Raw genomic sequence first — 12724 nt, 5'->3', positions numbered from 1 at the left:
TTGAGGATTCTACAGAAGCTGTATGTCAGATATTTATGTTTTCTTACCTGATGGCACATTTAATATACTGTTGTGTTTAATCACCACATTTTAGCAACGAGCCAGTTTAAGGAGCTTCACAGAGCTGAGAGGAAACACCACAAAATATCTTTTAAATACAATTGTAAATATATATATATATTTATGTAACTAAACATGAAAAAAGAGCATAATTAATTAAGCTCACAGACAGAGAGTGTTGTTGTTTATTACAGGGACATTAACTGCGTCTGTTTATAGCGCTCTGTGATTATCAAGTGGACTGATGATTATCAACCTTCTCAGGACAATCATGATGTCACCAGACGACCGAGTCCTGGAGGACCTGCTGTACGGCGGTGACCTCGGTGACCGTGGTGACGAGGCGGAGGGGGCGGAGCCGGAGGACGGTGCTGCTGCAGACGATGTGAGCATGACAGTGGTGGAGGAAGTAAAAGTACTAACAACACAATGTGAAAGTACTCCACTACAAGTAAAAGTATAGAAGTAGTATCAGCTAAATATATGCTTAAAGTAGTTCAAGTAAAAGTGCTGTTTTTCTTCAAACAATCACCAAAGCAACCAAATCGAAGCTTAAAATTTGTGATATTTCACCAAAAACATTTTATTCTACATTCTCATTTAAAAACACGTGGAGCCTGGATTTACTTTCCCTAACATTGGTAACACTTGTAGAAACTTTGAACATTGTTTTGATATATAGATTCTATTGTTTTCCAATTTTCCTAAAATATATTATCAAAGAAATTCAACTTTATTTATGTCATCATAACTGTGTTATTCTGCACTAAAGACATGTTTGAGTTCTACTCACGATGTCGTTGTTTCCAGAGAAGAGCATATTTTTATATATTAAAACATGTGACAGAACAAACGTCCCCGAAACTGCTTTGTGTTCAGAGGGTTAACGTGCTTGTTGCATGTTAACTCCTTTATATCCTGATCAGCGCATCATATTCTATTACATCATCGTATGTTTGTCTCTGACCTGTGAGAACCACGTATCTCTACGAAGAACGCCAGCCAGCAAAACCCTTTGATGGTTTATTCACAAGAAAGAACTGTATCAAACAGGAAGCAGAGAGGAATCTTAAATCAGTCTTCTGATTTTAAGAGATGAACAAAGTGCTTGTTGTTGGTGAAACAAGTTGTACAAAATTTGAGAAATATTAAGCTAATTCTTGAAACAACTTTGAAGGTCCACAAACTCTCTTTTTCCTGAGCTTTAAGACTCCACTCCAGTGTTTTATCCACCGATAGAATAATCATGAATCTGTCCCAGACTCCGACAGCCGTGTCCATCCAGGAGCCAATGACGTGTGCTGGCTGCGCCGAGCAGGTGTGCGACCGCTTCTTCCTATTGGCCGCGGGCAGCGTGTGGCACGCCCCCTGCCTCCGCTGCAGCCAGTGTCACTGCGAGCTGCAGACGCACCCGTCGCTGTACTGGAGGGACGGGAACATCTACTGCCAGCAGGACTACTGCAGGTCAGCAGGAACACTTCGCGCTCTTGAAGTGTCCTCAGCAGCGCCGGTTGATATCTGCTGACGTGCTTTTTTTTGACTCCTCCCCCTTGCCCTCAGGATGTTTGGAGGCGGTCAGTGCGTTCGCTGCTTCCAGCCAATCCCAGCCTCCGCTTTGGTCATGAGGTCCGGGGAGCTGACCTTCCATCCTCACTGCTTCTCCTGCCAGGTAGTTTAGTTTCAACATTTAAAGGAACATAAAGACACATTTTGAATAGTCGTTATTAAAGTGACAGTGAGGAACTGTTAACGGGTCCTGAACCAGTCTCAGTCTAGTCCTGATCCTCTATCAGACCTCCATCAGTAAAGAGACCATCAGAGAGAAGATGGTCTGTTTCTATAGAGTTATTCTTGATGCTCGTCATCGAAGCCACCGGGTCGGATTCTGGTGAAACCAGATGAAATCATGCAGGTTCACCAGAACCTCCTTCAGCTCAGACTCCAGCAGAGACCGGTCCACCGTAGACAGACCCAGATCCACCAGCAGAGACCGGTCCACCGTAGACAGACTCAGATCCTCCAGCAGAGACCGGTCCACCGTGGACAGACCCAGATCCTCCAGCAGACACCGGTCCACCGTGGACAGACCCAGATCCGGCTTCTCTGCAGCCTTGGACCTGCAGTCGGAGCTCCGGAGGGAGGAGGAGAGCTCAGCTCCCGGCAGCAGCAGCAGCGTCTCCTCCTCCTCCTCCTCCTCCTCCTCCAGGAGCAGAGCTTCTCCTCTCTGGGAGTCAACGCCGACACCACGCTGCTGGAGACCCAGGACGTATTGCTGGACCCGCTGGAGGGAAGGGAGGCACGGGAGAACCAGGACTGAGAGGGGCAGACTGTCAGACCCTGCTGCAGTAAAATGAGAGGTTTTCTAAAGAGAGTCTGGTGCTCAGAGACACTACCACTTTAGTCCACAGGGGGAGACAGAATCAACACTAAATTTTATGGTCATTCCTACATTGTACTACAACAATTTCCCTCCGTTTAAATATCGTTCCATCTTGTTTTTCAGGAGTGTGATGTGACGTTGACTCCTGGGAACCTTTACTGCATTCAGGGCCAGAGCCTCTACTGTCAGTCCCACTACCACGGCGAGGACGGAAGCGTCCCTCTTCCACGCGATCTAATGCCCAACCCGAGTCTGAGAGAAGGTGAGAGTGTGTGTGTGTGTGTGTGTGTGTGTGTGTGTGTGTGTGTGTGTGTGTGTGTGTGTGTGTGTGTGTGTGTGTCTGACTGTGTTCACCAGAAAATGGACGTCACATTTTTTTATCAATAAACACATAAATACATAAATCTGTTTAAAACAATTAAATAAACAAATAATAAATAAATACAAAAGTAAATAAATACATTAAAGAAAAAATGAATACAAAAGTAAATAAATGCATTGAAGACTATATAATAGAAGAAATTAATTCTGGAATAAAGAAATAAATGAATGCATATATGAATTCAATAAAGAAAAAAAGCACAAATACAATAAATGCATAAATGATTCAAAGGTGATGATAAAATTCTGGGATCTCTTTTTTTTAACGTCCCTTTTCTCATCATACGTTCACACAGACACAAAGGCATGAACACAACATTCATTTGTTGGTAAAAATGATTTGATTTGATGAAACAAGTGAGAAGTGGCTGAGAAAGTCTTTGCAATGTTTTGCTTTTTATGGCTGTTATGGGTGAAATAAATATTCAACATGCTGAAAACACACTTCTGTCATATGATATATTACATATTATTATTTTTAAAAGTTGTTTTGGCCGTCTGGCTCAGTCTCAGTGTTCCTAGCAGCAGCAGGAAACATCAAACTGTACAAAGAGGCTGAAAAACAATAAGATCTGTTTCATATTCTCTAATCTATCAAACAAAACTCTGCATAAAACAGCTCAAAATCAGGTCTCAGGTGAAGGGGAGGAGTCTGTCAGCAGTCCTGAGCCACGATTGGACGACAGGGCGGCGGGTGGGCGGACCCGCAGGCGGACGAAGCGAATCAGGACGTGTTTCCGCAGCGAGCAGCTCAGAGCGCTGGAGTCGTATTTCGCCCAGAAGCACAACCCAGACGGCAAAGACTGGAACTGCCTCTCGCACAAGACCGGCCTCCCCAAGAGAGTCCTGCAGGTACGAAACACTTAGAATGTCGTAGAATGACTATATCTGGACTGAGGAGGAGTGACGTAGAGACGCCGTGTACGTCTCTGGTAGAGACCTGTCAATCACCGTGTAGCCCCGCCCTAAAGCATCCCCTGCTTTATGGTCTGTTTGACTCTAAATGGACCATAATGTACTAAATGAACATCATGCTGTATTGAAGAAGACTTGAAACTAGAGATTGAGACCATAAACTCATGTTTACAATGTTTACTGAGGTAATAAATCAAGAGAGAAGTAGAGTCATTTTCTCATAGACTTCTATACAACCAGAGGAGTCGCCCCCTGGTGGACACTAGAGAGAATGCAGCTTTAACACATGAAGCAGCGGCTTCACTCGGCTGAACCGGAGGTTGCCGCCTGGTTCACACAGGTGTTCTCCCCTTTAGACGACCTGTTTAGTTTTATTTTACAGAAGTTGTAGAGATTACTAGAATAAGATAGAATCAAACGTTATTTATCCTGAGGGAAATTGTTGTGCTACCATCAAAGTCCAAAGTGGGAAAATACCTTCAAATATTTTGTATATCTTAAATGTATATGTATGTATAAATAAATATATACATAAATGTATATATATTTATATATATATATAATGTTATATAAAATCTACATTGTGAGAAAACTGTGGCATTTACAGACATTTTGTACCTCATTAAATTTCTTTATGTTCTTCTTTCACTAACATATTTTTTACCTGTCGACACACACACGCACACTTACAAACACACACACACACACACACACTTACAAACATACACACACACATTAACACGCACACACTCTCTCTCTCCCTCAGGTGTGGTTTCAAAACGCTCGAGCCAAACTGAGGCGCTCCGTCACCACGGACGACTCTCAGGTCAACTCGCCTTCTGCTCCCTCTGGAGGCGTAACCACGGCGACCGACTCCCCAGCGGACCAATCACAGGCCTTCTCCTCCTCCTCCTCCTCCAGCACCATCGACCAGCTCCAGCTCTCTCTGCTCACCGCGCCGCTCTGCGAGCCGCCGGGGAGTCCGGCCGTCGGCCTGGAGCTTCGGCCGCAAAACCCCGCCTTCTTCCCGGACTACGATTCCCAGAGTGCACCGGGGTGCATGTCCTCCCTGGAGGCCTACGAGGACTTTCAGGAGGCAGGAGGAGGAGAGGCTGATCCTCATTGTGCTTTTAGACCACATTACTGCTAGTCCAGAGGTCCGTATACACAACCTCCACAGATTTTCAAAGTAAGAGTATCGTGAAAGATTGTAGTTGAAACTTTTAATGTGAAACAACAGGAAATCAGGAATTTGTTTTTTTATTTCAGTACTTCAGCTGATTACACACTTTTACCTAAGTACGGTTTTTAAATGCAGCATTTTTATTTGTAGTGGAGTATTTTCACAATGTGGTATTAGTACTTTTACATCAGCAAAGGAGCTGAATACTTCTCCTCCATCACTGTCATGGTCACATGATGACCCTGAAGAAGTCCATGAGCTGTAGCTGAAAGCTCAGGAAAATGGTTTGTGGACCTTGAAAGTTGCTTTTTTTCCAAACTGTTTTACAAAAGTCCAGAATGAATTAATTGTTTCTTAAATTGTGTACAACTTGTTTTGTATGTTCATGCATTTTTCCACCAACGAACACTTTGTTCATCTATTTAAATATTTAAGATTCTCTTCTGCTTCCTGTTTGTTTCTGTGAATAAACCATCAACAGGTTTCACACTTTTTCTTCCTCCGAGTTTTCTCTTTGTGCTCCACAAGCTGTGGCTCAACCTTCACAAGTAACGATTAGCTGGTTAATTGATTGATTGATTGATGATGTGCCGCTATTTACATAATCAGTTAATCACTGAAGTCATTTCTTAAGCATCTCAGGAGAGAGAATTTTAAGCTTTTTTTGTCTTTGAAAACTGAATTTTTGTTCATCAGAACTTTTATTTTGAACTTCACAAGATTTTGTAATATTTTTACATCGTTTTATATCAAAGTTAAAGATTCTCTGTTGTGTTTTCTTGTAAACAAACTAAGTTTACGTTCAGTGTTTCCCTCCGAAATGCATTTTGTGGATCTTTGATGTCTTAACAAATGTGTTTCCTCTCATTTTAAAGGTATTTCATATTATTATTATTTCACTTTATTTTATATTTTTCTGTAAATTTTAATATGTTTCTACTTTGCACTGTTGATTGTTTTTGATTGTTGTTAAATGTTATGCACCTCCCTTCATGTCAAATTCCTTGTATGTTCAACATACCATGGCAATAAACGGTTCTGATTCTGATTCTTAAAAAATATATTTTATTATTTTAACTCAAACCACAATCTTTTCCAAAAACTAAGTAGTTTTGCTGCGTAAACAAATTTGTTTCCTGTGAAGACAGAAGTTTATTTTGAAAATATACGTAATTAAAAGTACATAAAAGTACATAATTTAAGTCGTTTTGCAGCTCGAATGATCATTTTTAATATTGTAGCGTTATAACATAGAATATATGGCAAATTTTGAATTATATTATAATATACATCAAACAGGATAAAGTAAATTTTTATGACAAAGTGTGATTTATATGGCACTTTCTAATGCAAATTGCTTCAAAGTAACGAAATCTACAATCCGTTTGTGAAAACGTTGCTCAGTAGCGCCCCTAGTGGTGAGAAACATCCACAGGGCTGCTTTAATATACAAAGTAATCAACGGATTAATGAATTCTTATCTTAATTACGGAGAGAAAACAGGAAACCAGACAGTAAAGTTACTCTGAAACTACAGTTTACTACATTATTTACTACGTTTCTGATCATCTTACTGCTCGTACTTTGAAACTACCAAAATAAGAGTAATAAGTAAAGTGATTAACTAGAGTTTTCCTTTAAATATAATAATGAGTTTGTGGATTGATAGAGTGTAACTACTTTAAGTACTTTACAAATTTGAGGTACATGTACTTTCCATTTTATGTTACATTTTACTTCACTACTTTTATTTTGTAGCCGTGTTGCTTTTCAAATTAAGATTTCATGAACAAAACATCAGTTTGTTAAATATGATCCATTGTTACAGGTTAAACTACCAGACGTTTACGACGCGAGCTCAACCTTTACACGACAATGTTAAAGTTCATATTAATACATCAATAATAACAATCCAGTTATACACAATAATACAAATAAATGCAACACTTTTGATACTTGCAGGTGAATAGGGTAAACAAATGTACTAATAGATATCACCATGAAACTTCACCAGTTCATTACTCACATTAAGATGATTATTTATTGTATTACAAGTTTTCTGAAATGTCTCGACTTGAGTACTTTTTGTTGCTAAAGGTTCTGTGACATCATTAATGCAGTACTTTTACTTGTCATGGAATACTTTTGTTGCTACTTTCTCTTAAGTAAACGATTTAAATATTTCTCCCAACACTGAACTCTGTTAGTTAGAAATCGTTACAGATGCAACTCTGCAGATCCTTTTGTCATCTAATTGGTGACAAACTAAAGGGTGAAAAGCGTTGTTGGGCTTTGAGGTTGTGAATCACATTCTTTCAGGTGTGTTTGTGTTTTCACAGGGAGACGACCTTCACGGGCGACAAAGGAAGCCGCCCTCGTCTTCTTAATGAATTGGCTGCTTCCTTCTTTTGTGAATTGGCTCCCCAATCAAGAGGCGGTTAATTACGACGACACTCTGGACCCCCGGCGATGAAGTGGACCCCGGACGTTTCTCGGCTGAAAGAATGAAGGTTATACGGCCAACGTGCGTCATGAGCGGCGAGCGACCAATGAGGAGACGGCAGCCTTGTGACCAATGAGGAGACGGCAGCCTTGCGACCAATGAGGAGACGGCAGCCTTGCGACCAATGAGGAGACGGCAGCCTTGCGACCAATGAGGAGACGGCAGCCTTGTGACCGGTGGAAGGAGGGCGGGTTTTAAAAAGGTTTAGAGGCGACGAACGTGAGATCAGATACAACAAGTTAGAGCTCGACACAAGGTAAGAAATGTGACTTTCTACCCTCTTCTTCTTCGTTGGTGCTAACAGATATAAGTAACTTTATTCTCCAGGCTTCTTCAGTTTTATGTCTTTATTTTACACTTTTGACAAAATGTTTCTTGCAGAATATTTGTGTGTTACACAACCAAGTAAAATGTCAAAAAGGTTTATTTTCTATTTAGTTCTGAACTTATTCAGTTAGCATATCCGAGGTGAAAACACACTGGATTGAAAGAAAGAGCACTTATTGTTACTTGAGGGAATGATTATTATTAGTTACTCATCACAACAGATGTTATGATGTTTGTCATTTAGCTGGTTTTTAGCTAAAAAAAAATGATTTCAGTGAAATTTAGTACAAAGTGTTTCAGTTTAATTCAAAATATGCAACCTAACTCAGTATTTCATGATCTTTTCCTAAAACTAAACTAAGTAGTTGTGTTGCCTGAACTTAACATATTAGCTTCCTGTGAACACAGAAGTTTATTTTGAAAAGACTGTATTCATGTAGCGAGCGGAGGGTGACACGTGCTGCTAGAATTTCGTAGGTAAACGCACAATAAATGAGGAGTTACTTTTTCACAAGATATCACTCGAATATCACACTTCCTCTTCCGTGCGCTGCTCGTTGTTTTCAGTCCGATTCACTCGTTGAGATGTGAGACCGGACTGTTTCAGTTTATGAGCCGATATTTAAACCAAATGAAAAGCTGAATCATCCTCAGACGACAGACGCTTTAAAACATGAACACACGATGGACTCGTTCCTCCTGCTGCTCAATAACATCTTAAACTGGTTTTAATGGAGGTGATGAGTTGATGTTTGTCCTCGCTAACTTTTTCTCTTGTCCATGTTGAGTTTTGTACTCTTGTCAGTCATTAATATTATGACAAAATGATGTGTGCCACAATTTAAATGACGTGCTCTTCTTGGACTATAGCGCTTGATGTTTGGAGTGATAGATGGATGGATGGATGGATAGATAGATAGATAAATAGATACTTTATGTACTCAATCCTGACATTCATACCAGACTACAGTCATGTTGAATGCAGGTAACAGACCTTTTACTTGCATTCTACCAAAGAATGCTCGAACGTGATTGGTCAACACCACTCGGACTACAAACCGGAAATCAGATCGCCAAAATCTGGTCCTGTTGCCTTCAGGTTCTTTATCTGCGCTGTGTGTGAATCACTATAATCAAAATAACTCTTATGATAAAATGCGTCTCTTTGTTTCCAGATGAGACTTTCTTTCCGTCTCGGTGCCGCTAAGCTCACCCTCCTCTCCCTCGCCCTCCTCTGCCTCGTCCCCCGGACCGTCACATCATACCCCCGATCACCCACCTCCCTGCTGCCCCCGGCGGACGGAGCCCAGCTAGACTCCGCCCTGCTGGACTCCGCCCAGCTGGACTCCGCCCTGCTGGACTCCACTCTGCTGGACTCTGCCCTGCTGGACTCCGCCCTGCTGCACCTCCGGGATGCTCTGGATGACGACTGGATGCTGAGGCCTGGGGAGGAGAAGGAGGAGGGCGGGTCCTGGGAGGAAAAGGCCCTGCTGAGAGCCCAGAGAGGAGACCTGGTGGTTCAGCCGCTATCGCCCTTCCCCGTGGGTCTCTCTCTGGAGAGCATGAACTATCAGGAGGGAGGAGAAGGGGAGGACGGAGGGAAGAGGAACGAGGCGCTGACCTCCATCGCTGGAGGCCTCCAGGCCATCAGCCGGGAGAAAGGAGGCACCGGTTTCCGCTTTGGGAGGAAAAGATGGACCGACAGGGGATGGATGGATTGAAGGAGGAGGGGGAACAGACTGATGAGGGAGGGGTTTTTAACGGGTGAGGAAAGAGGAGATGATTCAGTTAACGGGCTTCTTTTCCAAATATGAGGGCAGTGATACACTCGGCAATTTTCTAGGCAACGACGACACGTCTTTAAATGATTCATGGCAACCAAACGTTGCTGGAAATGTTGCCCAGTGGATCACTGCCTTGAAGAATAAAAAGGTTTATGGCAGGTTGCACTTAAGTTAGAGGAAATATTCAACAGAAGAAGAACAAAACTAAGCTATACTACAACAAAAAGCATTACATTTAAATGCACGACTGGCAGTAAACGGGATTGAACACTGCGATGGAAAATCTTCCTCGCAGTGTTTTTCTTCTTCTGTGTTTGAGGACACGGCAGCAAAAGTCAACGTAAATGTCAAAGTACTTCTGTTGAATCCAAAGTCTAACGTCTGTGATAAGATATGTACATGAATAAAGACAAATAGATATATTGGAAGTATTCTCTGGTGTTACTTTGTTGGAAATAAATAAAGAGTTCAGACTAGTGGTGCAAGTACATTTGCTCATGATGAGGTACTTATACATAACACATGGTAACTTTTACTCAACTGTATTTATCTGACAGCTTTAGTTACTTTACTAAATGTTTTTTGCATTGAAAAAAAAAAATATGTATATATATTTAAAATGTATGTATAACATAAATGTATAACAATATTTTATATTGTTGCTATTTTAGGCTATTCATGTCATTTGTTAGCGTGTAGCGGTCACGGTTATGTTTAACAAAGACATCAAGTACGTAAACTAAATAAAATATATACGGAAACAATGAAACAGGAAAACACGTCACAAACAATTTAATAATGATTCATTGTTATGATCTTACTGAGAGGTGCGGCACATACTTTTGTTTTGTGATATTCTCAATTAAATCACATCAAACTCGTTTTACAGAATGGCCAATTTCAGAATAATGTTATAAATATATGATTGGATTTAAATTATGAATGCATAAAAGGAACAGTGTGTAGCATTTATGGAGTCTATTGAGTATGTTTTCTCTACTGTTTCATCATCTGAAATCAGAATATTCGTGTTTCTGTTGCCTTAGAATGAGCTGTTTATATCTACACAAGAGGAAGGAGGGCGGGTCACACAGTAGCTGCAACCTGCAACCTCACCGCTAGATGTCGCCAAACCCTCCACACTGTAATGTGTTCATCACTTTAATATTGCAGCTGGTCACAGTGGAGATTACTGATATGAGTTTATTTTATACTTCTGAGTAGATTAATCCATAATAACACTTCATAATGTATCAGTTGATTAGTATTTTTAAATAATGTCATCTGGCTCAGCAAAGTAAGTAAACAAAGAAGTAAAATGAAATAAAAGAAATAAAAAGTAAAATACTGTCTTCCAACATGTAGTGGAGTATAAGTATAAAGTATCACAAAATATAAATAGTCAAGTAAAATACTAAACTTGTGTATTGTACCTGAGTAAATGTACTTCATTGGTAAGATGATCCTTCCTGTGCTGTCTGACAACCTGCTGTAATGTAGTCTGCCTAGCAACCTGTTCTGAATTATCTGATTGGATGATTTTCGCAGAACAACAACAGCAGTGCACGCGCACCCGTCGCTCTCAGACGTCTGCGGAGAGTTTATTTTCCTCATTTTTTATTCAAAAATAAGTTTTGTCCTTTTTTAAAACCATGAATCTACAAACAACCAGAATATTTATGTTAATGTGGCTGAGTGTGACAGCGGACAGGTCGATCACATGCTTTCTTTATAAACTCTTAAATTAAAAGTAACTATAACTCTTTAAATAAATGGAATGAAGCAAAAAGCACAACATTTCCCTCTGAGATGAAGTGAAATAGAATAATAAACTTAAAATGTAAAGACTCACGTAAAGTAACTCAAAACTGTAAAGTACTTCAATAAATGTACTTTGTTTCTTTCCACTACTGCCAATTATATTAGTATCCGCAATATAGGGTGTATTAAATGTAAAAAATATATATATTTATTTAAAACAGCAAATTATTATACAAATAATTATTTAATTGATTAAAAAATAATTTATTGTATTGTAAATGTAATCTTAATCCAATTGTAATGTAATTCAGAAAATATGTGAGGACAAATATATGGCTTTATGAGTTTTTATCTTTTATTTCATGTTTTTATGGTATTTGTCTTGTGAGATATAATACTGTATCGGTAGCTGGACGTCTTACAGACTTTGTTTCTTTAATAAATTCAAGCTGGTCTCACAGTTACAGAACAACAACAAACCACAAACAAGGAAATTAAGTCAAAGCTGCAGACGTGGTGCGTTCACTGATGCTCGTAAATATGTAGCATTAGGTTCTCAGATCCCAAAGTGAGGTCTTGAAATGACAAACAGCTGTTATTTAATTCACAGTATTTAACACATGAATAGATTAATAACCATCACTATTGTGAAGCTATAACAGTAGATTAAAGACTTAAACTGTTATCAAGAGTTCCTTTGGTTAGTTCTAAGAATCACAAACTAAACGTGAACAAGGAAGTTGTTTTGGTGCGAGTTTAATTTTATAAGAAATAAGAAAAGATGGAAAATAACATAAAGTAATATGATGAGAGATATAAGAATGAAGTGAGTTGATTAAAATAGAAAGAAAGAAAGATGTATAAAGTAATAATATATGTTTCTCACATCGTCACATTTTCTATCGTACATAAACATTAATTAGCAACTATTTCTGATCATAGATTAATTGTTTGAATGGTATTTCAAGCAAAAACCTTTTTCTGATGACTAATTGATTATTGAAGATAATAAGTAACACATCAGTCAAAAATAAGAATAGCCAAATTAAATAAGTGCATTTAATTTAATAAGAAATATCTCCTCTGCCTCTTTATTTTTATTTCATGATATTATATATTTTTATGTTTTTACAGTAATATAAATAACAACACGGGGACTTTATTTATTTTGCAGTTTTTACAGTTTGTATAAAAATATTAAATATAAAAAATATAAAAATGCACAATATATACAATGAAATAGAATACAATTAAAATGAACTAAACAATAGTGCAAATATTTAAGATATATTTTATATCTCTTAGATTAATTCCATCCAGCATTAGTAAAGGTGTTCTAATGTTATTCTCATTATAAGTTAACTTAATAAGTAGCTTTTCATACATTTGATATTGCGATAGACATTGTCATGTACGAGCCGCCCCTGAAT

The 12724-nt window shown here is 39.1% G+C and overlaps 2 protein-coding genes across 2 annotated transcripts; both read left to right on the top strand.

The window, feature by feature from the left end:
* Window positions 1–331: 331 nt before the first annotated feature.
* Window positions 332–4886, top strand: LOC142939155 (LIM/homeobox protein Awh-like). The gene is made up of 6 exons (XM_076082366.1): window positions 332–469; window positions 1322–1524; window positions 1621–1729; window positions 2564–2702; window positions 3441–3673; window positions 4503–4886. The coding sequence occupies exons 1-6, from the start codon at window positions 332–334 to the stop codon at window positions 4884–4886; spliced, it is 1206 nt and encodes a 401-aa protein (XP_075938481.1).
* Window positions 4887–7597: 2711 nt separating this feature from the next.
* On the top strand, window positions 7598–9961 carry qrfp (pyroglutamylated RFamide peptide). The gene is made up of 2 exons (XM_076082401.1): window positions 7598–7678; window positions 8925–9961. The coding sequence occupies exon 2, from the start codon at window positions 8925–8927 to the stop codon at window positions 9468–9470; it is 546 nt and encodes a 181-aa protein (XP_075938516.1). The 5' UTR covers window positions 7598–7678; the 3' UTR covers window positions 9471–9961.
* Window positions 9962–12724: the final 2763 nt, after the last annotated feature.

Source organism: Anarhichas minor, unplaced genomic scaffold, assembly GCF_050575085.1.
Source record: "Anarhichas minor isolate MPS153535 unplaced genomic scaffold, ASM5057508v1 ptg000094l, whole genome shotgun sequence".
Taxonomy (NCBI): Eukaryota; Metazoa; Chordata; class Actinopteri; order Perciformes; family Anarhichadidae; genus Anarhichas; species Anarhichas minor.
Note: the sequence above shows the minus strand (reverse complement) of the source record. Positions and strands in the feature narration are given on the sequence as shown.